Genomic DNA, 21,361 nt, shown 5'->3' on the forward strand with positions numbered 1-21,361 from the left:
TGGGTTTTTAATTACAGTGGGTCAGTGGTGCCCCTTTCAAATAGGACACTTAATTGATAATGGGTGTCACAAAAGAGTTATAAACAGACACAGTGAAACTGTGGCAATTCGGTTAGGGGTGTATGTAATTTGTAACTCTGTAAATAAATGCTTCACCAACTGGCTTTCTGGAATATAACATGATAGCAGAGGATGGTTGCCTAAAGGTGAAGGTTGGAAGCTAAGAAAAAAATCTCAGATTGAAAACTACAATCCTAGTGACATTGAGGAAAATGGCAAAAAGCAAGTGTAAATTGTTGAGGTACAATTCCCTTCCAATGTTTTAGGAGCCTGAACCAAATGACTAATGAAAGAATGAAGTGGATATGTGGATCTGGGTTAGGTCACTACCAAAAAGGAATCAAGCTATGGCCTTGGCATTTCCGCTACTGATAAGAAGTAAAATCAGGAGCATTTTATGATATGGATACTCATCAGTTGGCTAGTGATGAAGATTTGGACTTTCTACTAGAGTTCTTAGATGAAATCGACATGAAAGATGATCTTTTGAATGCCTACAAGGAATGGTCAACCTTAGATAAATTTCATAAAACAGATGGCCTTTTCACGGAAAAATATATCGTGGACTTTAAGAGATTGTATAAAAGATTGACAAATTCAACTTGGAGATCCATGGATCCATGTTTTAAGGTGTCTCATATGGGCAGGTTACTGGTCCTAACTAGTGTTTGGTTCTGGGAGAGGGAGATCCTGTTGGATCAGATGTCTGCTGCCATGAGAAGAATTTCTGGGGAAACAGACATTTTCTTCAGCACCCATGGAACAAATGGGGCATTCTATGGTGACACAAAGAATAGAGAATGCAATGATTGCTGGCTTTTAAAAATGGTCCAAATATTGGGTGCAGGATGTTTAAGAACAGACAGAATGAGGAAAGAGGACAAAAACAGCTTTATTACAGAATCTGAGTATTACAGCAAAAGACAGAACTGTCAAGAGACTGGCAGAATGGAGTGAAAAAAAATACATTGCAAGTACCGATAATGTTTCTGGAAATGACTCGTGTCAACAAACAATCATGTGCTGGAGAAAATCCTTCTAATCGATCAAGAAGGAGATCCCAAAGTATAGATCTTGACAGCCATAAAAGTTGGGCAGATGCCACAGCTTTAGATTAGATAATGAAATAAAGGGTACAGACAGTCTCAGAACAGAACTAGATGCATAAATCCTAATGATCATAAAGTTTTGGTGGCTGCCAATAAACTTGAGGATAAACTGATAAGAGAGGCAAGCAAAGGGAATTAGATCTTTAGAGAGTCTGGAGTTTATTCTGAGGGACCAGATAAGGGGCAACCAGCTCTGTCCAGATGTGGATTTGTACTGAAAAAGTCCTTGCAACTGGGACTTAAGTGAGGCTAATTGCTCAGTGTTTTGAAGAGCGACTGACTGGGTGATACAGATGTTAGACTGGACTCAGCATTGAGTTCAAATCATAATCACTCCTCCCTTTTTTGGACAGTAGCTGTTGGTAATTTTTCAGCTCTTGTCATTTACACCTCCTCTAGCTCCACCTTTTTTAAAATTCCATTACCACCCTCTTTTGCCTTGCATCAGCAATCCTTGTCATTTGATTTCTCCTGCCTTCCACCTTATTACAGACTTTACCTGTTGCTCTTTTCTCTCCTCACCTTTCCCGGCCTCAGTACTTGCTTAAAAACATTTACATCTCTAACATTTTCCAGTTTTGATGAAAGGTTAACTTTGTATCTCTCTTCACAGACCTGCTGTGTATTTCCAGCATTTTCTGATTTTACAGCAGTTAAACAAATGCCTCTTTAGAACCTGTTACAGTTAGAGACTAAACCATGGATATATGAGTGTATGTTCTTATGCCCAGCCTCCAAGAAATACCATGCAGCTGTTATTCTCCCAGCCTAGTAGTCTTCTCATCGGCAATTAAATAGACATTTTCTACTGCATGGTGGAATGACTTAGACAGCAAAGTTCTCAGTGTGCTAGCCAAAATCATGATCTAGACATCAAACTCCATTGAAATGTACATAGCTTACTCATTACTGCTTAATGTAGATCACCAAATATGGGTATTACACAAAGACAAATGCCCAGGAAGAGGTTGATGCTCTATGAGGGAGCTAAGTGACATGTCAGTGTAGGATAGAACACTCCTTGTAGTCATTTACTGTTGCCACAAATCAAAACTTAGAGTTTGGTTCTGAATCTTGTTCCTGTGCCAAAGGGAAAATAATGCAGTGCATGCTGGGAGTGCTGAATCATGGAGTAAAGCTCTTTGGTCACACTGCATATGGAAAATAACCTTGACTTGATTTTTTTCTCATTTTATTGTCATTGAATAGAGACAGTAAAGACCAGAGTGCCTTTCACCTCTTTTTAGTTCTCTCTTGAAGAATTGTGACCAAGTTCAAGTTGACATTATGGTAATCAAGTTTTCTTTTAGAGTGAAAAACACAGCACTGATAACAGTTGTAATACTATTTATTGCCTTTACTGACATTTTGTACCTAGCACTGCAGTTTTGCATTTTTTTTCATGAATTAACCATCTCTTTTTCAAATCTCACTGCATACCAGCAAAGCAAACCAATCTCAGTAGCACCTACGATGTACAATGAATGGGCCTCGTTCTTTATAATCTTCCTGGCGAACCCATAAAGACTGAAAAGCATGTAGTGAGGCCAATATGGAGCCACCAATCCAGACAGCATACTTCCTCTCCGGGACAGCGTGGATATTGGTTTTTGTGTCTTTGGGAACTAAAGCAAAAATTTCTCTGCAGAACCGCGAATAAAATCCCTCAAACATTGTCGACCCTCCACTCAACAGAACATTGTCGTACATGAGTTGCTGAACCTGGGGCTGAGCTTTTTTCAAACTGTTGATGGTCATTGTGTGAATACCTTCTTGGTTTGATCCCATGACTGATGGCTTGAAGAGAGCTTCTGGACATTTCATCCTTTCCTTGCCAATGGTAATGACATGACCATCAGGGAGCTCATAATCCACAAGGTACTCTTGGTCGGACAGGGTTGTCTCTTTGTCCTGATCAACAGCTACATAACAACATTTCTGCTTGATGTCTTCTACTATGTACCTGCCTTTCTCATGAAAGGCGTTACCTGCCTCACTGAGCAGCTTTATTAGGTAAGTGGTGAGATCGTGGCCCCCCAAATCTATTCTACTGATTGCATCAGGCATGTTGTAGCCGTCATGAACGGGGACAGAATGGGTGACACCATCACCAGAATCTACCACCAACCCCGTGGTTTTTCCATAAGAATACACAGCCAGCACTGACTGGTAAGAGACGTGCATGGCAGGGACATTGAAACGCTCGAACAAAAGTTCTGCGATCTTCTCCCTGTTGGTCGTGGGACTGAGAGGAGGGTCTGAGATTAGGATTGCGTGTTCCTCTGGCGAAGCTTTCAGATCCTCATAAAATACGTGCCGAAGGAGATCTTCGGCCGCTGTCCAGTCCACTATGATTCCTTGTCGGGTCGGCCGAACTAGTTTGAGGTCCGATTCGGTTGAGACCATTTTGCCCACAGCGATGTTGTTACGTTTACTCTTCCCTCTCGGGTATCCCACCACTGACCCAACCAGTGACTGGGGAATTGGGTCACCGGCATACCCCACTTTACAACTCCCCGATCCAATGTCCACTACCATTGCTCCCGTTCTCATAACTGGGATTCTGGGCTGTGGCTCAGAGTCAGGTTTATCTTTTGCTTTGACATCCTTAATCGTTCCTGATAATGAGGGTGGCCTTGATATTTTCGCCTTGTCCACAGTGCGCGACGGCGGCCGCTGAATTTTCTGTAACATTTTCGAAGTCTTTAAAGAACCAGCAGGCCGGTATGCTGTGCTTGATAACCGGGATATCAATTTAGTAAACACTAGGTGTGAAATTTGTTAAATCCACCCCTACATGGTGGGGCATCATAGTCACATTTTACTTCATCAATTATGACGGCGCTGAGATGCAACTTGCAACTCAGGCAATTCTGGCAACGTTTGCTGTCATTTTTAAATCTGGAAATGAGCTGCTCTGTAGGTTTGGCCAAATTTTAAAATGAACTTAAAGCCCCGCCTCCTTAATCTATTTAAACACATTGTTTTAAAAATATGTACCTACGACCTTGCAAATTATTCTTCCACGCAGATAAAAACGAGCCTTACATTTTGTGCCATGCAAGACTTATGGATTACCACGTTAACCCAAAAATATTTTTTCTGCTCTTGTGAATTATATTCGAGGCGATTTTTTAACGTTTGCAAAATATTTCATCTCTTAAAACTGCAAAACTACTATTAATTTATGGTACTTTTGAAATTGATTATTTTTAATTTTATTGTAGATTGCCAAACGACCCTTAAAGTGCAATGATAATTAAAGTACACTACGGTAGGCTCTTTAGAAATGTGTATAGGCTATGTAATTCAACACTTCACACCATTCAAAGAAGGTGCTGTTGACAAACGTTAAACATGTTGCTACTGCATAGTAACAGCATGCATCTTGGATGGAATGATACCCAACCTCCTAACCCCTTGCATATTTACCATACATAGATGAAACGTTTACTATATTTGATTGGGCAGCTGCATGTAAGAACTTCCTTACACATCTTAATGGGCTTCATCCTGCACTCAAATTCACCTTCAAAATGGAGCAGTCAAAGGAGCTCCCTTTCCTCAACGTGCTAGTTGAGAAACCTGCCAATGGGTTCTTTACTATTGCCTATCACAAGCCTACCATCACTTGTCAATATATGTGTTGGGATTCCTACAATTCCATACACTATAAGATTGGCAATGTCAGCAAACCCGTAAATAGGGCCTGAGTTATTTGCCCACTGTGCAAGCTTGATGCTAAAATAGGGCACATCAAAACCATCCTGTGGGATAATGGCTACCCTGATCAGACCATTGTTCACTATATATCGTACAAACTCATGACTGGGCCTAAAGGCTGCCATTTTCGGTCCAGAAAAGTGCCCAGTCCACCTCAGATTATGGTGTCACAAAAACTTGAGCAACAGATGAAGCTAGCCATTGCATGTTGTTACTATGCAGTAGGAACATGCGTGGTATTCTCTACCAATAGAATGCGGCCGTCAAATGAAAAAGATTTTCTGCCTATCACACAAATGAGCAATGTAGTATATTAATTTCAGTGCCGGTGTGGTGCTAATAGGCCATAGGTTCCAACTATTGGTGGATCATATCAAACAGCACTTCCTTTAAGCTGTTCGCAACAGGCAAAGTACTGACTGTACCCAACTGGCCCATACTTGCAAAACTCAAAGCATAATGTCCAACAATAGATGTGATTCTGGGATTGACAACACCTGCTAAACAATCTAGATTGTGCGAAGTATTACACCAAAAACCAATTTAAGACTGCCAGTTGGGCTCGCAGCATGGGTCACGTAGGCATGCTAGAAGCCACACATGTTCACAAACAGGATTCTGTCCTTTGCAGGCAGAAGTAACATGTACACACTTTGCATCTTTTCATCTAAACAAAAGTTTAGGGAACAGTCATTCTCTGGTTTAATCCCCATGACAATGCCTTGACCAATCAGAGTAGACCTGCCTGGTTTGAACTTGAACAAAGCTGGGCAGCTAACTGCTCCATGCTACATTCCTCATGGCAACGCCTCCACCAATCAGAGTCCACTTGCCAACCAATCAGCACTCTCTTCTCATGCTGTATTAATTGTTGTTGCCCCCTTACAGTTTGATAATTTCTTGTGAGCTGGCCTGATGAATGCAAGATGAAAAGCTCAGAGAGCATGTCTGTTTTTTTTTAGCAATAATTAGATAGTATTCATTATAATATATTTTTTGTTGACTAAAATTCGTGGATAATTTATTTTAGGCTAAGAGAAAATCATTGTGAGTCAAAATAATGTAGTTGATCCCAAAATTGCTCTTCACTTTAAAAATTTCAGCATTTTTATGAATGACATCAGAATTTGTTAAACAATAGTCCTAAAACACAGAACATATAGGTGCAATTTGGATCTCCTTACTATTTCATTTGTATCTAATTATTATTGATTTTGCAACCTGCCTGCCATTCCAAGGGGCATAATTTGGGCACTTCATGACTATAAACAACAGATGAACATATGAACAAACGAATTAGGAGCAGGAGTAGGCCACCTGGCCCTTCAAGCCTGCTCTGCCATTCAATAAGATCATGGCTGATCTGATTGTACCTGTTCAATACATCTGCCACCTCCTTATTTTCTATTATTAATTCCCCAGACTCACTTTCTATAGGACTAATGCTCATTCTGTTAACTCTTTCCTCATTTAAATATCTATAGAAACTCTTACTATCTGTCTTTATATTTCTAGCCAGCTTTCTCTCGTGCTTTAATTTTTCCCTCCTTAAGAATCTTTTCGTCATTCTTTGCTGTTCTCTATATTCTGTCCAGTCTTCTGTCCTACCACCCATCCTTGCACAATTATATGATTTTTCTTTAAGTTTGTTACAATCTTTAGCTTTTTTAGTAACCGCAGATGGTGGGTCCGCGCCTTGGAATTTTTCTTTCTTGTTGGAATGTATCTATACTGAGTATCCCGAAATATTTCCTTAAATATCTGCCACTGCATCCCAATTGACTTATCCCTTAACTTCATTTGCCAGTTCACTTTAGCTAGTTCTGCTTTCATGCCCTCATAATTGCCCCTATTTAAGTTTGACATACTAATCTTGGGCCTACTCTTCTCTCTCTCAAATAAATTGGTTAAGTGAGTTATGTTACAAAATCAAAGCTGTTTTCTGACCTTTCTGACCTACAATGTCCATATCTTGCTGTCAACCACCAACAGTGGATGATATGAATCCTGAATCATCCATTTCCCAAGGCACTATATATTTTTTACTGTGGGCATCACTGGCTAGGCGAGCATTTATTGCCCATTCCCTAATTGCCTTTGTTCAGAGGGCAGTTGAGAGTCAGCCACCTTGCTGTGTGGTCTGGAGTCACATGTAGGCCAGACCAGGTAAGGGCAGCAGATTTTCTTTTCTAAAGGACATTAGTGAACCAGATTGGTTTTTATAACAATGGTTTCATGGTCATCATCGGACTTTGAATTCCAGATTTTTAGTGAATTCAAATGTCATCATCTGCCATGGTGTAATTTGAACTATCCCCAGAGCATTACCCTGGGTCTCTGTAATACTAGTCCAGTGACAATACCACCTCCCCTTGATGCTTAACGGAAGCATCACCTGTTCATTTTTATATCCCAGTTCCCGTGAGATAAAAGTCAAGATTTCATTAGTTTTTTTTCTGATTACTTTTTGTGCTTGCTTACCAACCTTTAGTGATTTGTGTACATGAATACCTAAATCGCTTTGCTGTTTCACAGTTCCTGGTCTCTCATTAAGAAAATATTTTGATTTTTCTTCACATTGACCTTCCCATACTAAATGTCCTCTGCTATAGTTTTATCCCACTCACTTAATCTATATCCCTTTGTAAGTTCCTGTTCCCATCTACACAATGTATTCTGAGCATCCTAACTTTGGGTAATTTGCAAACTTGGATATACAACTCTTGGTTCCTTAAGCAAAGTAATTAAAATAGGTAATGAAAAGCTGAAATCCCAATACAAATTCCTGGGAAACACCACAGGCTGGATTTTCAATTGAAGCAGGGGTAGGTTCGGGTGTGGGCACACATTGAAAATCACATTCGCAAAAGGTGTCACTGGATCCTGATGCCTCCGGCCTCCTGAATGTGACACGATTTTCAAAGTAAGTGTAGGAAGCTAGAAACCCACACACTTCCAATTAAGTGGTTGTTGAGCTCATTTTTGAGTTCATTAAAAGACTTTTGAGTAACAATTTGGAATTTTCATTCAGGTGGGATGAGGCAAACGGAGTGCTTGGGACACGTCAGGGTCCTCAATTACACCCCATAAGTGAGGGTTGCTGATGCCTCAGTGGTGCAATTGGTCACTTGATCTAACAGAGTTAAGGCGAAGTATGAACACTCAGTCTGCTCAGTTCGTGTGCACACAGGTGTGTACAGAGTTAAAGACTTGTCACCAAGGTGTCAATGCCATTCACTTTTCACTTACCAGGTCATTAAATCTCTTTCTATACTGGACCCAAGCCCTTCTGGTCACTGTCCAGCTGCTGACCTCCATCGCCACCTCCATCCAAGCGTTTCTTCTAGTAGGCACTGGGAACAAGATACTTCTCCTGTCTGCAACTTGAGGTTAAAGCCTCAAGGGAGGCATCTGAGAACCTTGGTGCTATCTGTGGATGCCTGCCCATGCTAGCACTGGCCTTTGAGATCCCTGCTGTTCCATCATGACAATCGCTCACCTTTTCAAAGGGTCCTTGATAACTTATGTCTTGCCTCTGTCGGAGATTAATCACACCAAGGCATCATTTCGTACATAGAAACCCCATTTATTACTTGTGCACAAGGGAGAACAATACAGCGAGATCTATTGTACTGTCTCAAAGCAGAATACAGAAACACTTGCTTAAAAGCATTTTACAACCAATCAGTAAATTTTGTACATCTCAATCTACTTATTTGCATACGTTAACTGACCAATCCATGTTTTAGTTAATTTCCATTCCTACACAACAGGTGCAGTGCCTACGCACTTGGTTATCACAACTTTGATTACATTCAGCCTGAGAGAGAGACACAAGGAATGTCTCAGGGCTCATCTTACTATAGTGGTCAGACAAGATGCTATTGTTCTTCAAGGTTGCAGTATTTTTCTCTTAGGCCTAAGCATTTAATTCAATTTCTCCATTAACCCTTTCAGTACTAAGTGGGTTCCCTATAGTTGTCTAGGCCACCACACCTCCAGGCCACTTCTGGTGCCACTAATTGGGTGCTGAACTGGCCCCTGCTCAATTAGGACCTTTGGATATGAAAATTGCTAATGCTGATGTGAGGTTGGGACCTGGAAATAACCTGGGCATTGAGTTCTTGACCGCAGATTGAAAATCCAGTACCAATTGTCACAATCTGACAATCAGAAACTGTTCTCTTACCATCTGATTCCCAACTCCCAACTAATTACTAACCTATGTCACAAGGTTACCTCCAATTCCTGCTCTTTCATATTTGCTAATGTTTGTGAAACCATGCTTTATATCAGAGGAACAGGAGAAAGGCATTCAGCCCGTTGAGCCTACTCCGCCATTCAATACGATCATGGCTGATTGAACACTTCACTGCCTTTTACCCACACTATCCCCATAACCCTTTACATCATTGTTAATCAGAAATCTATCAATCTCTACCTTAAACATACTGACTAACTGAGCTTCTACGGCCCTCTGGGGTAGAGAATTCCAAAGATTCACAATCCTCTGAGTAAAGAAATTTTTCCTCGTCCTGACCCTAAGTGGCTTCCCCCTTATTTTGAAATTGTGTCCCCTGGTTCTAGACTCCCCAATCAGGGAAGACAACTTACCTGCATCTACTTATCTATTCCTTTCAGTATTTAGTAGGTTTCAATGACATCACCTCTCATTCTTCGAAACTCTAGAGAATACAGGCCCAGTTTCCCCAATCTCTCTTCATAAGACAGTCTCACCATCCCCAGATGTCTGGTGAACCTTCGTTGTACTCCCTCTATGGCAATAATATTCTTTCTGAGGTAAGGGGACCAAAACTGCACACAGTACTTCAGGTGCGGTCTAACCAAGCTTCTATACAATTAAAGCTAGACTTTTCTACTCCTGTACTCAAATCCTCTTGTGAGAAAGACTAATATTCTATTAGCCTTCCTAATTGCCTGCTGCACCTGCATGTTAGCTTTCAGTGACTTATGGACAAGGACACCCAGGTCTCTTTGTACATCTACACTTTCTAATCTCTTACCAATAAGGAAATACTCTGCACATCTGTCCCCTCTACCAAAGTGGATAACCTCACATTTTTCCATATTATATTCCATCTGCCATGTTCTTGCCCACTTACTAAGTTTGTCCAAATCCTTCTGAAGCCACTTTACATCTTCTTCACAACACACATTCCCGCCTAGCTTTGTATCATCCGCAAACTTGGAAATATTACATTTGGTCCCCACATCCAAATCATTGATATGTATTATGAACAGCTGGGGCCCAAGTACTGATCTTGCAGTACCCCACTAGTCACAGCCTGCCAATGTGAGAATGACCCATTTATTCCTACTCTGTTTTCTGTCTGTTGGCCAACCTTTAATCCAGGCCAGTACATTGCCTCCTATTCCATGTGCCTGTGGGGGACTTTATCAAAAACCTTCTGAAAATCTAAGTATACTACATCCATTGACCCTTTATCAAATTTGTTAGTAACATCCTCAAAAAACTCCAACAAGTTCATCAAACGTGATTTCCCATTCGCAGATCCATGCTGACTATGCCCAATCCAATCATGATTATCCAAGTATCCATTTATCACATCCTTTATAATAGATTCTAGCACTTTCCCTGCGACTAATGTAAGGCTAACAGGTCTGTAATTCCCCGTTTTCTCTCTTCCCCCCTTAAATAGTGGGGTGACATTTGCTACCTTCCAATCTTCAGGAACCATTCCAGAATCTATAGAATTTTGGAAAATGATCACCAATGCATCCACTATCCCTATAGCAACTCTTTCAACACTCTGGGATGCAGAATATCAGGTCCCAGGGACTTATCAGATTTAGGTCCCATTAATTTCTCCAATACAAACTTCTTACTTATACTAATTTCCTTCAACTCCTCATTCTCCCTAGCCCCTTGGATCTCTAAATCTGGGAGATTTCCTGTATCCTCCTCAGTGAAAACAGATACAAAGTAACCATTTAGCTTCTCTGCCGTTTCTCTAGTCCTCATTATGAATTCTCCTGACTCCGCCTGAAATGGACCCACATTTGTCTTAGCCAAATGCTTCCTTTTTACATACATATAGAAGCTTTTACAGTCCGTTTTTATGTTTTTGCTAGATTGTATTCATGTTCTATTCTCTCTTTCTTTACCAGCTTCTTGGTCTTCCTTTGCTGTATTCTAAAAACCTCCCAATCCTCAGGTTTACTACTACTTCTGGCAACTTTATAAACCTTTTCTTTTAATCTTATACAATCCTTAACTTCCTTTGTCAGCCACAGTTGACTGAATTTTTTGGGGGATTTTTGCACCTTGAAGGAATGTATAGGTGCTGTAAGCTATGTAATCGTTATTTGAAGACTATTCATTGCCTATGTACAGTCATTCCTTTTAATGTATTTTCCCAATCCACCTCAGCTAATTTGTTCCTCATGCCTTCATAATTTCCTTTATTCAACTTTATTCAACTTTAGCACCCATGTTTCAGAGTGAACTACCTCGCTTTCAAACATAATGTAAAAGTCTATCATTTTGTGGTCACTCATCTCTAAAGGTTCTCTTGCAACAAGATTATTAGCCCTTTTTCATTACATAACACTAGATCTAAAATAACCTGTCCTTTGGTCGGCTCCTCAACATACTGCTCTAGAAAACCATCCCTAACACACTCCAGAAACTCTTCTTCCACAGCATTAGTGCTCAATTGGTTTACCCAGTCTATATGCAGATTAAAGTCACCCATGAATACTGTATTGCTCATGCTACATGCTTCTCTCATCTCCTGATTAATACCACGCCCCACATTACCACTACTGTTTGGTGGCCGATAAACAACTCCAACCAATGTCTGCTGTCCTTTGCTGTTTCTTAGCTCCACCCAAACAGATTCCACACATTGTTCTTCTGATCTGAGATCCTCCTTTACGAATGCACTGATCCCATCCCTTACTATCAGAGCAACTCTACCTCCTTTCCCTCCTTGTCTTCCCTTCCTAAACGTCAATATCCTTGAATATTCAGTTCCTAGTCTTGGTCACCATGCAGCCATGTTTCCGTAATAGCAATTATATCATACCCCTTTACCTCTATTTGTGCCTTTAGATCATCTACCTTATTGTGAATGCTATGCACATTCAGGTAGAGTGCCCTTAACTTTGTCTTTTTGACATCATTCCGCATTTGAAGCAAACTCAATGCACAGCTTTGTTACTCCTGCCTTCTGGTATCACTACTACTTCCTGTTACCAATTTTACTTTCTTCAAATTTGGGCCATCCCTCAGCTTCCCACCCACCCAGACAAGCTAGTTTAAACCCAGCCCAACAGCACTAGCAAATCTGCCTGTGAGTATATCAGTCCCAGTCCTGTTAAGATGTAACCCATCCAGCTTATACAGGTCCCATCTGGCCTAGAACTGGTCCCAATGCCTCAGAAGTCTGATGCCCTCCCTCCTACACCTGTTCTCCAGCCACGTATTTAATCAATCTATCCTCCTATTCCTATGCTCACTAGCATGAGGCACTGGGAGTAATCCTGAGATTACTGCTCTTGAGGTCCTGCTTTTTAATTTCCTTCCTAACTCCCTGAAATCTGCTTTCAGGACCTCATCCCTCCTCTTACCTATGTCATTGGTACCAATGTGGACTGATCCCCCTCCCACCAAAGGATGTCCTTCAGCCGCTCCATGACATCCTTGACCCTGGCACCAGGAAGGCAACAGAGCACCCTGGAGTCACATTTACTGCTGCAGAAACTCCTGTCTGATCCCCTGACTATGGAATCCCCTATCACTAATGTCCTTCCATTCTTCTTCCTTCACCCCTGTATAGCTGAGCTGCCCGTGGTGCCACAGGCTTAGCTCTGGCTGCACTCCCCTGAGGAACCATCAGCATTCAAAATGGAAAACTGATTAACAAGCAGGATAGACTCAGGGGAAGACTGCACTACCTGCCTGGTTCTCTTAGACTGCCTGGCGGTCACCCATACCTCCTCAGGCTGTACGCTCCTGACCTGCGGTGTGACCACCTCCCTTAATGTTCTTTCCACATAGTCCTCTGCCTCGCGGATGCACGGCAGTGACTTCAGCCACCGCTCAAGTTCCGAAACCTGGAGCTCAAGCTTGTGCAGCTGGTGACATTTCTTACAGATGTGTTTGTCAGGGACACATGGTGCGTCCATGACTTCACACATACCGTAGGATGTACACTCCACTTCACCAAGTTGACCTGCCATCCCGTAACTCTAAAAACTATTTATCACACTTAGGGTAAGTAAAATGAGTGGAATAAATTACTAGTAACAACTTTACTACACATGCTAACTTTAGCTTACTTTGGTTTACTTACTTTATTTCACTTTGACTTAACTTTTACTTCCCTATTGCTAGTGTTCCTTACTGAATTCCAAGTAGCTACTTCTTTATAAACAATCTGTTTTTCTACTTTTAAGCTATTTAAATGCAATCCCTAACAGCAGCTTCTCACCAACCAATGGAACTTACACTTTTCCTGTGGTGTCACTCGTGGATTTTTTTTTCAAACTTAGCCTGCTGCCTGAGTAGAGGTGTCCCTCGCAGTTCCAGTTGTCTCCGCTCCCATAAGGAATAAAAAAATGAATTTTGATTTTATTGGCTGGAAACCTCTAATTAATTTTTTTAAAAATCCTGCAGCCACATCCCAGTGACTTGGGATCACAGTCAAAGATGGCCGCACATTTAATCACTGTGCCTTCACCATTCCAAAAAATAATTCAAATGGAGACAACCTGTCTGAAAAGTCGCACCAGGAACAATGGTCTTGAAAGAGGATGAATGGGGCATCTGCTATCCCATTAACAAAGCATCCAATCACCCAGGTCCTCAACTGAGTGGAGACAAACCATTAGACATAATTACTTGGACAATGGCACCCTGGCTGACCAAGGAATTCCCAGCCATGATCTCATTAAGTTGCAATTGGAATACACCAGCCCTGACCTTATTTGAACATTGAACAAGCCAACCCTTTGTGTGTTTTAAGCACCTGCTTTCTCTGCAGAACTGAACAAGCAACTGAGATGCGGAAAGAACCAGACCCTGAGTGGGTTTCTTTCTCTCTCTCCATCCAACTTTCAAGTTTTTCTAAATCCTGTTGGCTGATTTTGACTATCCAGGTACCGCAAACAGAGGCTTCAAAAAAGAACTCAATCCAGTGCTGTTGTCTCCGGAACAGATAAATCCTCCATCTACAACTTTTAGCTGTCTTGATGCCAAAAGCAACAGGACCACTGAATTCAGCCTGAAGCCAGCTGAGTCAATAGTCTTCAAGAGTCGTATACCCCTTTCATTTTAGACTTCTCGCAATGAAGACACCTAGTGTTGGATTTGTAGAAATATGCTCCACTTTAATACTGGGAAGACTGATGTCAATGATTTTGGTTCCCCCTTCACAAACTCAATTCCTTGGCCACAGATTCTATTCCTCTATCACCCACTGGCTGAGTCTAACCAGACTGTTTGAAACCTATTTAATCCTGAGATTAGCTTCCGCCTCCATAACCTCTTCATTGTCAATACTGACTATTTAACCTTTTTAATATCATACCACTCCATCCCTGCCTCAGTCCACCTGCTGCTGAAACCCTCATCCTTTCCTTTGCTTCCACTAGACTTGATTATTCCATTGCTCTCCGCAGGCTGGCCTCACATTGTTAACCTTCCATCAACTATCGCTCATCTAAAACACTGCTGCCTGGATCCTAACTCACACCATGTCCCGTTCATTCATTACCCTAATGCTCACTGATCCACATTGACTCCCAGTTCAGCAGTGCCTCTAAGTTTAAATTCTCATCATTGTGTTCAAATCTCTCCATGTCCTCATCCCTCCCCATTTTTTTAAATCTCTTTCAGCCCTACAACTTTCTGAGGCAGACTCAATGGTCCAAATGGACTACTTCTGCTCCTACGTCTTATGGTTATGGTCTTATGGCAAACTCTGCATTCTTCCATATCTGATCTCTTATGCACCCAGATTTACTTTGCTACATCATTAACAGCTATGTCTTCACTTATCTAGAAACAAAGCTTTGGAATTCCCTCCCTAAAACCCTCTGCTGCTCTTCCTAAAACTCTCTGCAACTCTCCCTCTTTCTCCTCCTTTAAGACACTCCTTAAAATCTGTCTTTGACCAAGCTTTTGGCCACCTGTCCTGCTATGTTCTTATGTGTCTCAGTGTCAGATTCCATCTGATAATGCTTCCTTGAAGCATTTTGGGATGTTTTACTACTTTAAAGGTGTTAAATAAATGGACATTGTTGCTTCAATCTCAGTATGGGATCTCCCCTAATTTGCATAATAATAAAATACTAGATGAGCTGAGTGTACAGCGTAAGGTAGATGTTGGCTTTTAGGTGGCTGACTGACAAAGCACCCTTGTTGGCTGGCTATTCATGCAATGAAGTGGCCCTCGTGATTTTGACATTCCAGCCCCATAAAATTCACCATATGAGTTACAGGGCATCGAACAGGCATACTATCTTAGCTCACCAGGTTGAAAACTGGAAGTCACCAGGGGCTGCTGCCAGTAAGATAAATTGCAGTGGAGTGGTGTTTGCAGTCGCAAAGGGTGGGGTGGGGGGCACAGGGCGACAGCTGCCCAGACTATTTTTGTGGGCCCCAGAGGTACACTCTTGTTTCACCAAAGCCCACAAAAATAATTCAAGACTTTTCTTTAGAAGGCTTCTGCTTGTTCATCAACAATGGAACTGTTTAGATTTCACCTAGAAATCAGGATCCTATTTACATCACAGTATCTTGATTTCCATATTAAAAATGGTTTACTGCTTGAGTACACAATAGTAGGCCAATTTTGAAATAAAGCTGGATGCATCATCAATTTTTATTGGACTTTTAGGCTACCAACCCTATTCTGAGTATGTTACCTCTCCGTGAGTGCCATACCAGGGCACTCAAACTTTGGAAAGGTCTCAAATTCAGCAATAAAACAAAGCAAACCCTCTGTATTTTCACATATATGGATTTCCTTGATGGTTTAATTCCTTAAATATAATTTCAAATAAAGCATTTTAAATGGTACAGTTATCTGGATGCTAGCCTTAATTTATGAAGGAAGATATTTGAAATTGGCATTAATTACTATGAACATTCGATGGGAAAAGTAATAAACCAGCAATAGCTGATATACATACCAACACTATTATCTTTACACAAAATGACACAGTGAAATTAAAATCTTTAATATTCTCTGAAACTATAATAGGACAAAAAAAGAACAGGGTCTCAGTAGCATCTACGATGCACAATTAATGGGCCTTGTTCTGTATAATCTTCTTGGCGAATCCACAAAGATTGGAAGGCATGTAATGAGGCCAATATGGAGCCACCTATCCAGACAGCATACTTCCTCTCCGGAACAGCGTGAATTTTGGTTTTAACATCTTTAGGAGCTAAGGGAAAAATCTCTTTGCAGAAACGAACATTAAAGCCATCGAATAATGTCGAGCCCCCACTCAACAGAACATTATCGTACATGAGCTGTCTAATATGGGGCTGAACCCTTTTCAAACTGTTGATGGTCATTATGTGAATACCTTCCTGGTTTGACTCCATGACCGATGGATTGAATAGGGCTTCTGGACATTTAAATCTTTCTGTTCCAATGGTGATGATATGACCATCTGGCAGCTCATAATCTACAAGACGGGTTCCCTCGTTTGGATAATCAACAGTTACATAGCAACACTTCTGCTTCATGTCTTCTACTATGTACCTGCATTTCTCATGAAAGGCGTTACCTGCCTCACTGAGCAGCTTTATTAGGTAAGTGGTGAGATCGTGGCCCCCCAAATCTATTCTACTGATTGCATCAGGCATGTTGTAGCCGTCATGAACGGGGACAGAATGGGTGACACCATCACCAGAATCTACCACCAACCCCGTGGTTTTTCCATAAGAATACACAGCCAGCACTGACTGGTAAGAGACGTACATGGCAGGGACATTGAAACGCTCGAACAGGAATTCTGCGATCTTCTCTCTATTGGTCGTGGGACTGAGAGGAGGGTCTGAGATTAGGATTGCGTGATCCTCTGGCGAAACCTTCAGATCCTCATAAAATACGTGCCGAAGGAGATCTTCGGCCGCTGTCCAGTCCACTATGATTCCTTGTCGGGTCGGCCGAACTAGTTTGAGGTCCGGTTCGGTTGAGACCATTTTGCCCACAGCGATGTTGTTACGTTTACTCTTCCCTCTTGGGTATCCCAATATTGATCCCACCACAGAATCAGGTCTGGGTTGGCCGGCGTATCCCACTTTGCAAATACCGGATCCCATGTCAATTACTAGCGCCCCCGTCCTCAGAGTGAAGCAATTCGAATTCACCTTCGTGTTTGATTTAACCTCTGATCTTGGTTTCCTGTCCTTACCCATCCCTGGTAATGATGAGGATTTTGATTCTTTGTGCTTCTCCGCAGTAGAAATCGGGGGCCTCTGACATTTTTTAAACATTTTTCTTCGTCCACGCAAAGAAATATTTTCGGACCATGAGAATGAAGAAATTGAATTGTGTGGATTTTCTACCACAAAGTGGGACATCATAAAGTCAAACATTGTATTAATTATGACGTTGGCGGATGTGCGTTGCGTTCGTAAATTTTAAGCAACTTTTATCCCCATTCTATTAACAAAAATATGTGGGTGTTTATAGAAATAACTGGCATTATCGCCAAACAACGACTCTCAGACGAATACACTGATGGGATAGTGGTGCTTTTACGCGCAGCAGTGTATTTTATATTTAGATAATCGTTCTCTTCAGAAGCTACTCGTACTTAAATAACTTGTGGAAGGAAGACTTTTAGGGAATTACGGGAACAAGGAGGGGTTAAAGGAGCCACATAACACTCCTCCAACTGTATCACTTAAGTAAGCTGGAAAAGTACTGAACAAGATGCCTGTTTATAACGAGGAGGTGCTAATTTTGTTGTAACAAAAGAAGACGCTGTAAATACTCAGCAGGTGTGGCAGGGTCTAGTGGGCGAGGAACAGAATAAACGTTTCAGGTCGACGAACGTTCATCAGAAGTGGGAAGCATTAGGAATGTAATAGGTTTTAAGTAGGTCAATTGGCAGAGGGTGGAAAAAGAAAGGGAAGGTCCGTGATAGGGCAGAAGGCAGGAGACTTGAAGGGACAGAAGAGTTGGTGGGATAGAGCCAAAGATAGTACAAAGGAGTAAACTAGCTTTGTTAAGTTGACTGTTCTGAAGGCACATGGATTTTTGGGGCAGCATTAGTGGTTGTTATTTTAAAATTTGGCCCACTCCTGTTGTGAAATTGTGGCCAGAATTTTATGTTGGGCGTGTGGGTGCCCAAGCATAATATGACACACGATGACGTCAGTCACGCATCCCAATATCATCGCGCATGCTCGTGATATTTCACTAAGTGGGCGCATGATGAAACTCTTTCAAGTTATCAACAGTCACAGATTGCAACTCTTTCAAGTACAATCACAGTTCTTGGTTTCCAGGAGTGGGACATGAACCCACAACCCTCTGATTCAAAGGCGAGGGTGCTATGAACTGAGCCACAGCTGACACCTCGTTATGATGAAACTCTTTCGAGTTATCAACAGTCACAGATTGCAACTTCTTTCGAGTACAATCACAGTTCTTGGTTTTCCAGGAGTGGGACATGAACCCACAACCCTCTGATTCAAAGGCGAGGGTGCTATGAACTGAGCCACAGCTGACACCTCTCTTCGTTATGATGAACACGGAGGCACGCCCACCATTAGTTAACAGGCCAGTTAAGGTCCTTGAAACACCAATTATCTTGGAGTTTATGTAGTCCGTGTGATTTTCAGGGCATCGCACGTGCACAACAGGCAGGCGGTTAGGCCACATTTTCAAAAACTTCCTCCATGGGTGGGATAAGAGGGGTGAGTGGGCTTGCTAATGCGAGTTGTTTGTACTTTAGCTTATAAGTTGCTGCTGCTTGCTTGTGTGAACAGGACATCTTCATTTTGCTTCAGAGCTGCTTGGACAGAAATTGGAGGCTTCAGTTCAGGACAGCCTTCCCTTACCCTGGGAATGGGGATTGTGGTCTCCACTGGAGGCACCTCCTCTGAGGAGGAAGAGAGGGCCAGAAGGGGGAGGAGGCCAGGTGTCCTTATTCAGCTTCCAGGGGAGTGACCTGTGGGAGGACAGGCGCAGGCACAAGGGGCACAGGGCCAACAGGAAGTCCAAGGTGGAAGGTGCCACAGAAGACAGCACTATCTTGCTGCCAGGGTTTACAGGCGGCGATGCAGCTACCTCAATATGTCTGAAGTGCAATGCCGAAGGAGGCAGAAAATGTTGACGCAGCTGCACTGGCAACAGACGATGAGTCCAGTAGTGAGTCTCCGGACGAGCACAGTCAGGAGAACGCTGACGGGATAGATGCTAACCTGGGCAACCTCCAGGGAGACAGGGACACCCGGGATGCTTTGATCCAATGCTCCTTCAGCTAGCCTACCAAATAAGAACCACCACCACATGCAAGAGCTGCAGGTTCCATACTCGATACCTGACAGGAACATTTGTTTGGTGAACAACATGCACTATGTGCCATTTCAATAAAGTGCAATGGCAAACAAGTCACTCATAACATCATGGGCTACCCTTCACCTGTAGAACTAATGAAGCACCCAGAGGCTTGTTGAACAGAAACACATTTAATGATGTGGTGCCTGGCATACATAATACAAATGAAATTGGTAGGTGTTGTCCATCACACCAAATAACATTTAATGTAAAAGTGGGGGGAAAAATATCACCAGTGATAAGCCCATGTTGTGCTTAATGTGCTTTATGTTTTCGCTTGCGGGTGCTACGTCTGGTGCTCCCCCCTTGCTGGCACTGGCATTGGAGACAGCCTGCTCAATCTGCTGTCCTGTTGGCCTTGGCAGGCGTCCTCTGGCCCAGGGAGCCTGTGCTGGCCCCCCCTGGGAGGGAGCGGCCAGTGCCACGGCTGGCATCTCCCCAGTCATTGCAGCCTCATCGGATGCCACGGTCACTGGCAGAGGGGCGGAGGAGCTGCTGTCATCATCCACAGCGTCCTGAGAGGAGCCCGCAGAGACAGCAAGCAGCTTGTGCACCAACGTGAGGCCACTTTGGACCTCCCTGCTCACCATTGATGGATGGGCACCTAGCTGGGATACTGGGTGCCCAATCCATCTCCCACACTGACAGTGACCACCTGAGGTCATTGCCTGTGTGAGGGCTTGCAGGTCTGGGCACATCCCCAGGAACCCCTGATTCAGCTCCTGGAGGAGCCTCTCCATGAGAGTTGCCACTCTCTCCATGGAGGAGGCAGTGCACTCGGCCATGAGAGTCATTGCATTGTTCATGCTCCGCAAGGACTCCCCCACAACAGAGACCATGGCACGCATTCCCTCATGTATCTCTGCCAGACCCCCCCGCACAACCTGCTGGACTTCCAGCATCTGCTGCCTCAGGGACGACTCCAGAGGCACATTATCAGCCACTGACTGAGCATGCTCCTGGTCCCCAGCAGTCCTCCGACTACCGGTGCCCTGGGCACTCTCTGCCTCCGCCTGCACCTCAGGCGAGTGTGAAGTGCCCTCACCAATGTGCACCGAGATACTTGCCACTGATGTAATGTCCACCGAGCTGCTGGTATCTGCGCTGCTGCCTGCTTGGCTGAGAGGGTGTGATGCAGGTGCGTTTCGATGGTTGCTGTCCTCTGGGGTCAGTGGTGGGCCTTCAGGCTCCTCACCTTGATGGGCTGATGTTGAGCCTGAAAGGAAGAACGAGTACATGTGATTAGTTGAAGTCATTAAACTGTTACTGTCATTACGCTGTTACTGTGCATGCCTGGCACATGGATCAGGGTCCCCTCGTCTTACCATTATCAATGGGGATTCCATGTTCGACACTCACATCAATACAGAAACTACAGTGGAATGGTTGCTATTACAGACATTCTGACCTCAGTGCACCCCAACCTCACCACGGCCGGTTGACCTAGGCGCATTGCGCCTCTCCAGCTCCAGTGACCCCGGCTCATATCGAGTTAGGATGAGTAGGTGGGGCGCTCCCCGTCAGTCCCCAACCTCTCGGCATTGTTACGGGTGAAAGGACAGAGGAGCACTGATTAGTCCACCCTGTACCTGCATAGCCTTTGCCGCCTGGCCAACCCCACCTGAGGAATACCTCGCAGGGCTCAGCTGATTCGTGACCCTGGAGCCACAAGGCACTCACCCCAAGCAGCCAGGTCTCACCCCTTTGCCCAGATGCTGCCTCATTGACATTTGCTGCTCACACTCTAAGACATCTGAGGTCCAAGGGGGCCGGGTGGGGGTCCAAGGGGGCCGGGTGGGGGTGGGGAGGGGGGGTGGGGGTGTTGTAGGCAACTGCTAACTGCTGTGCTAAGTGACCTATGCCAACAGGGTACTCACCTTTCCCGATCGCAGGAGA

At 43.3% G+C, this 21,361-nt stretch overlaps 2 protein-coding genes across 4 annotated transcripts; both read right to left on the minus strand.

Annotated features, from left to right (window-relative positions):
- Positions 1 to 2,528: 2,528 nt before the first annotated feature.
- On the minus strand, positions 2,529 to 3,809 carry LOC144688857 (actin-1-like). Of its 3 annotated transcripts, none has more exons than XM_078555850.1 (2): positions 3,599 to 3,809; positions 2,529 to 3,496 (listed from the first exon to the last, which is right to left on the minus strand). In XM_078555850.1, exons 1-2 carry the CDS (start codon positions 3,720 to 3,722, stop codon positions 2,628 to 2,630), a joined length of 993 nt encoding a protein of 330 aa, XP_078411976.1. In that variant the 5' UTR covers positions 3,723 to 3,809; the 3' UTR covers positions 2,529 to 2,627. The 3 variants fall into 3 exon arrangements, with proteins under 3 accessions (XP_078411976.1, XP_078411977.1, XP_078411975.1); XM_078555851.1 differs by lacking the exon at positions 3,599 to 3,809 and having other exon boundaries at positions 2,529 to 3,296; positions 3,350 to 3,364; XM_078555849.1 differs by having other exon boundaries at positions 2,529 to 3,809.
- Positions 3,810 to 16,164: 12,355 nt separating this feature from the next.
- LOC144688858 (actin-5-like) lies at positions 16,165 to 16,886 on the minus strand. Its single transcript, XM_078555852.1, has 2 exons — positions 16,872 to 16,886; positions 16,165 to 16,818 (listed from the first exon to the last, which is right to left on the minus strand). The coding sequence occupies exons 1-2, from the start codon at positions 16,884 to 16,886 to the stop codon at positions 16,165 to 16,167; spliced, it is 669 nt and encodes a 222-aa protein (XP_078411978.1).
- Positions 16,887 to 21,361: the final 4,475 nt, after the last annotated feature.

This window comes from Cetorhinus maximus, chromosome 13 (genome assembly GCF_964194155.1).
Source record: "Cetorhinus maximus chromosome 13, sCetMax3.hap1.1, whole genome shotgun sequence".
NCBI lineage: Eukaryota > Metazoa > Chordata > Chondrichthyes > Lamniformes > Cetorhinidae > Cetorhinus > Cetorhinus maximus.

What these genes read in the sequence shown, in the direction of transcription:
- LOC144688857 (XM_078555849.1), bottom strand. Translation starts at nt 3,722, where the DNA reads ATGAGAACGGGAGCAATGGTAGTGGACATTGGATCGGGGAGTTGTAAA.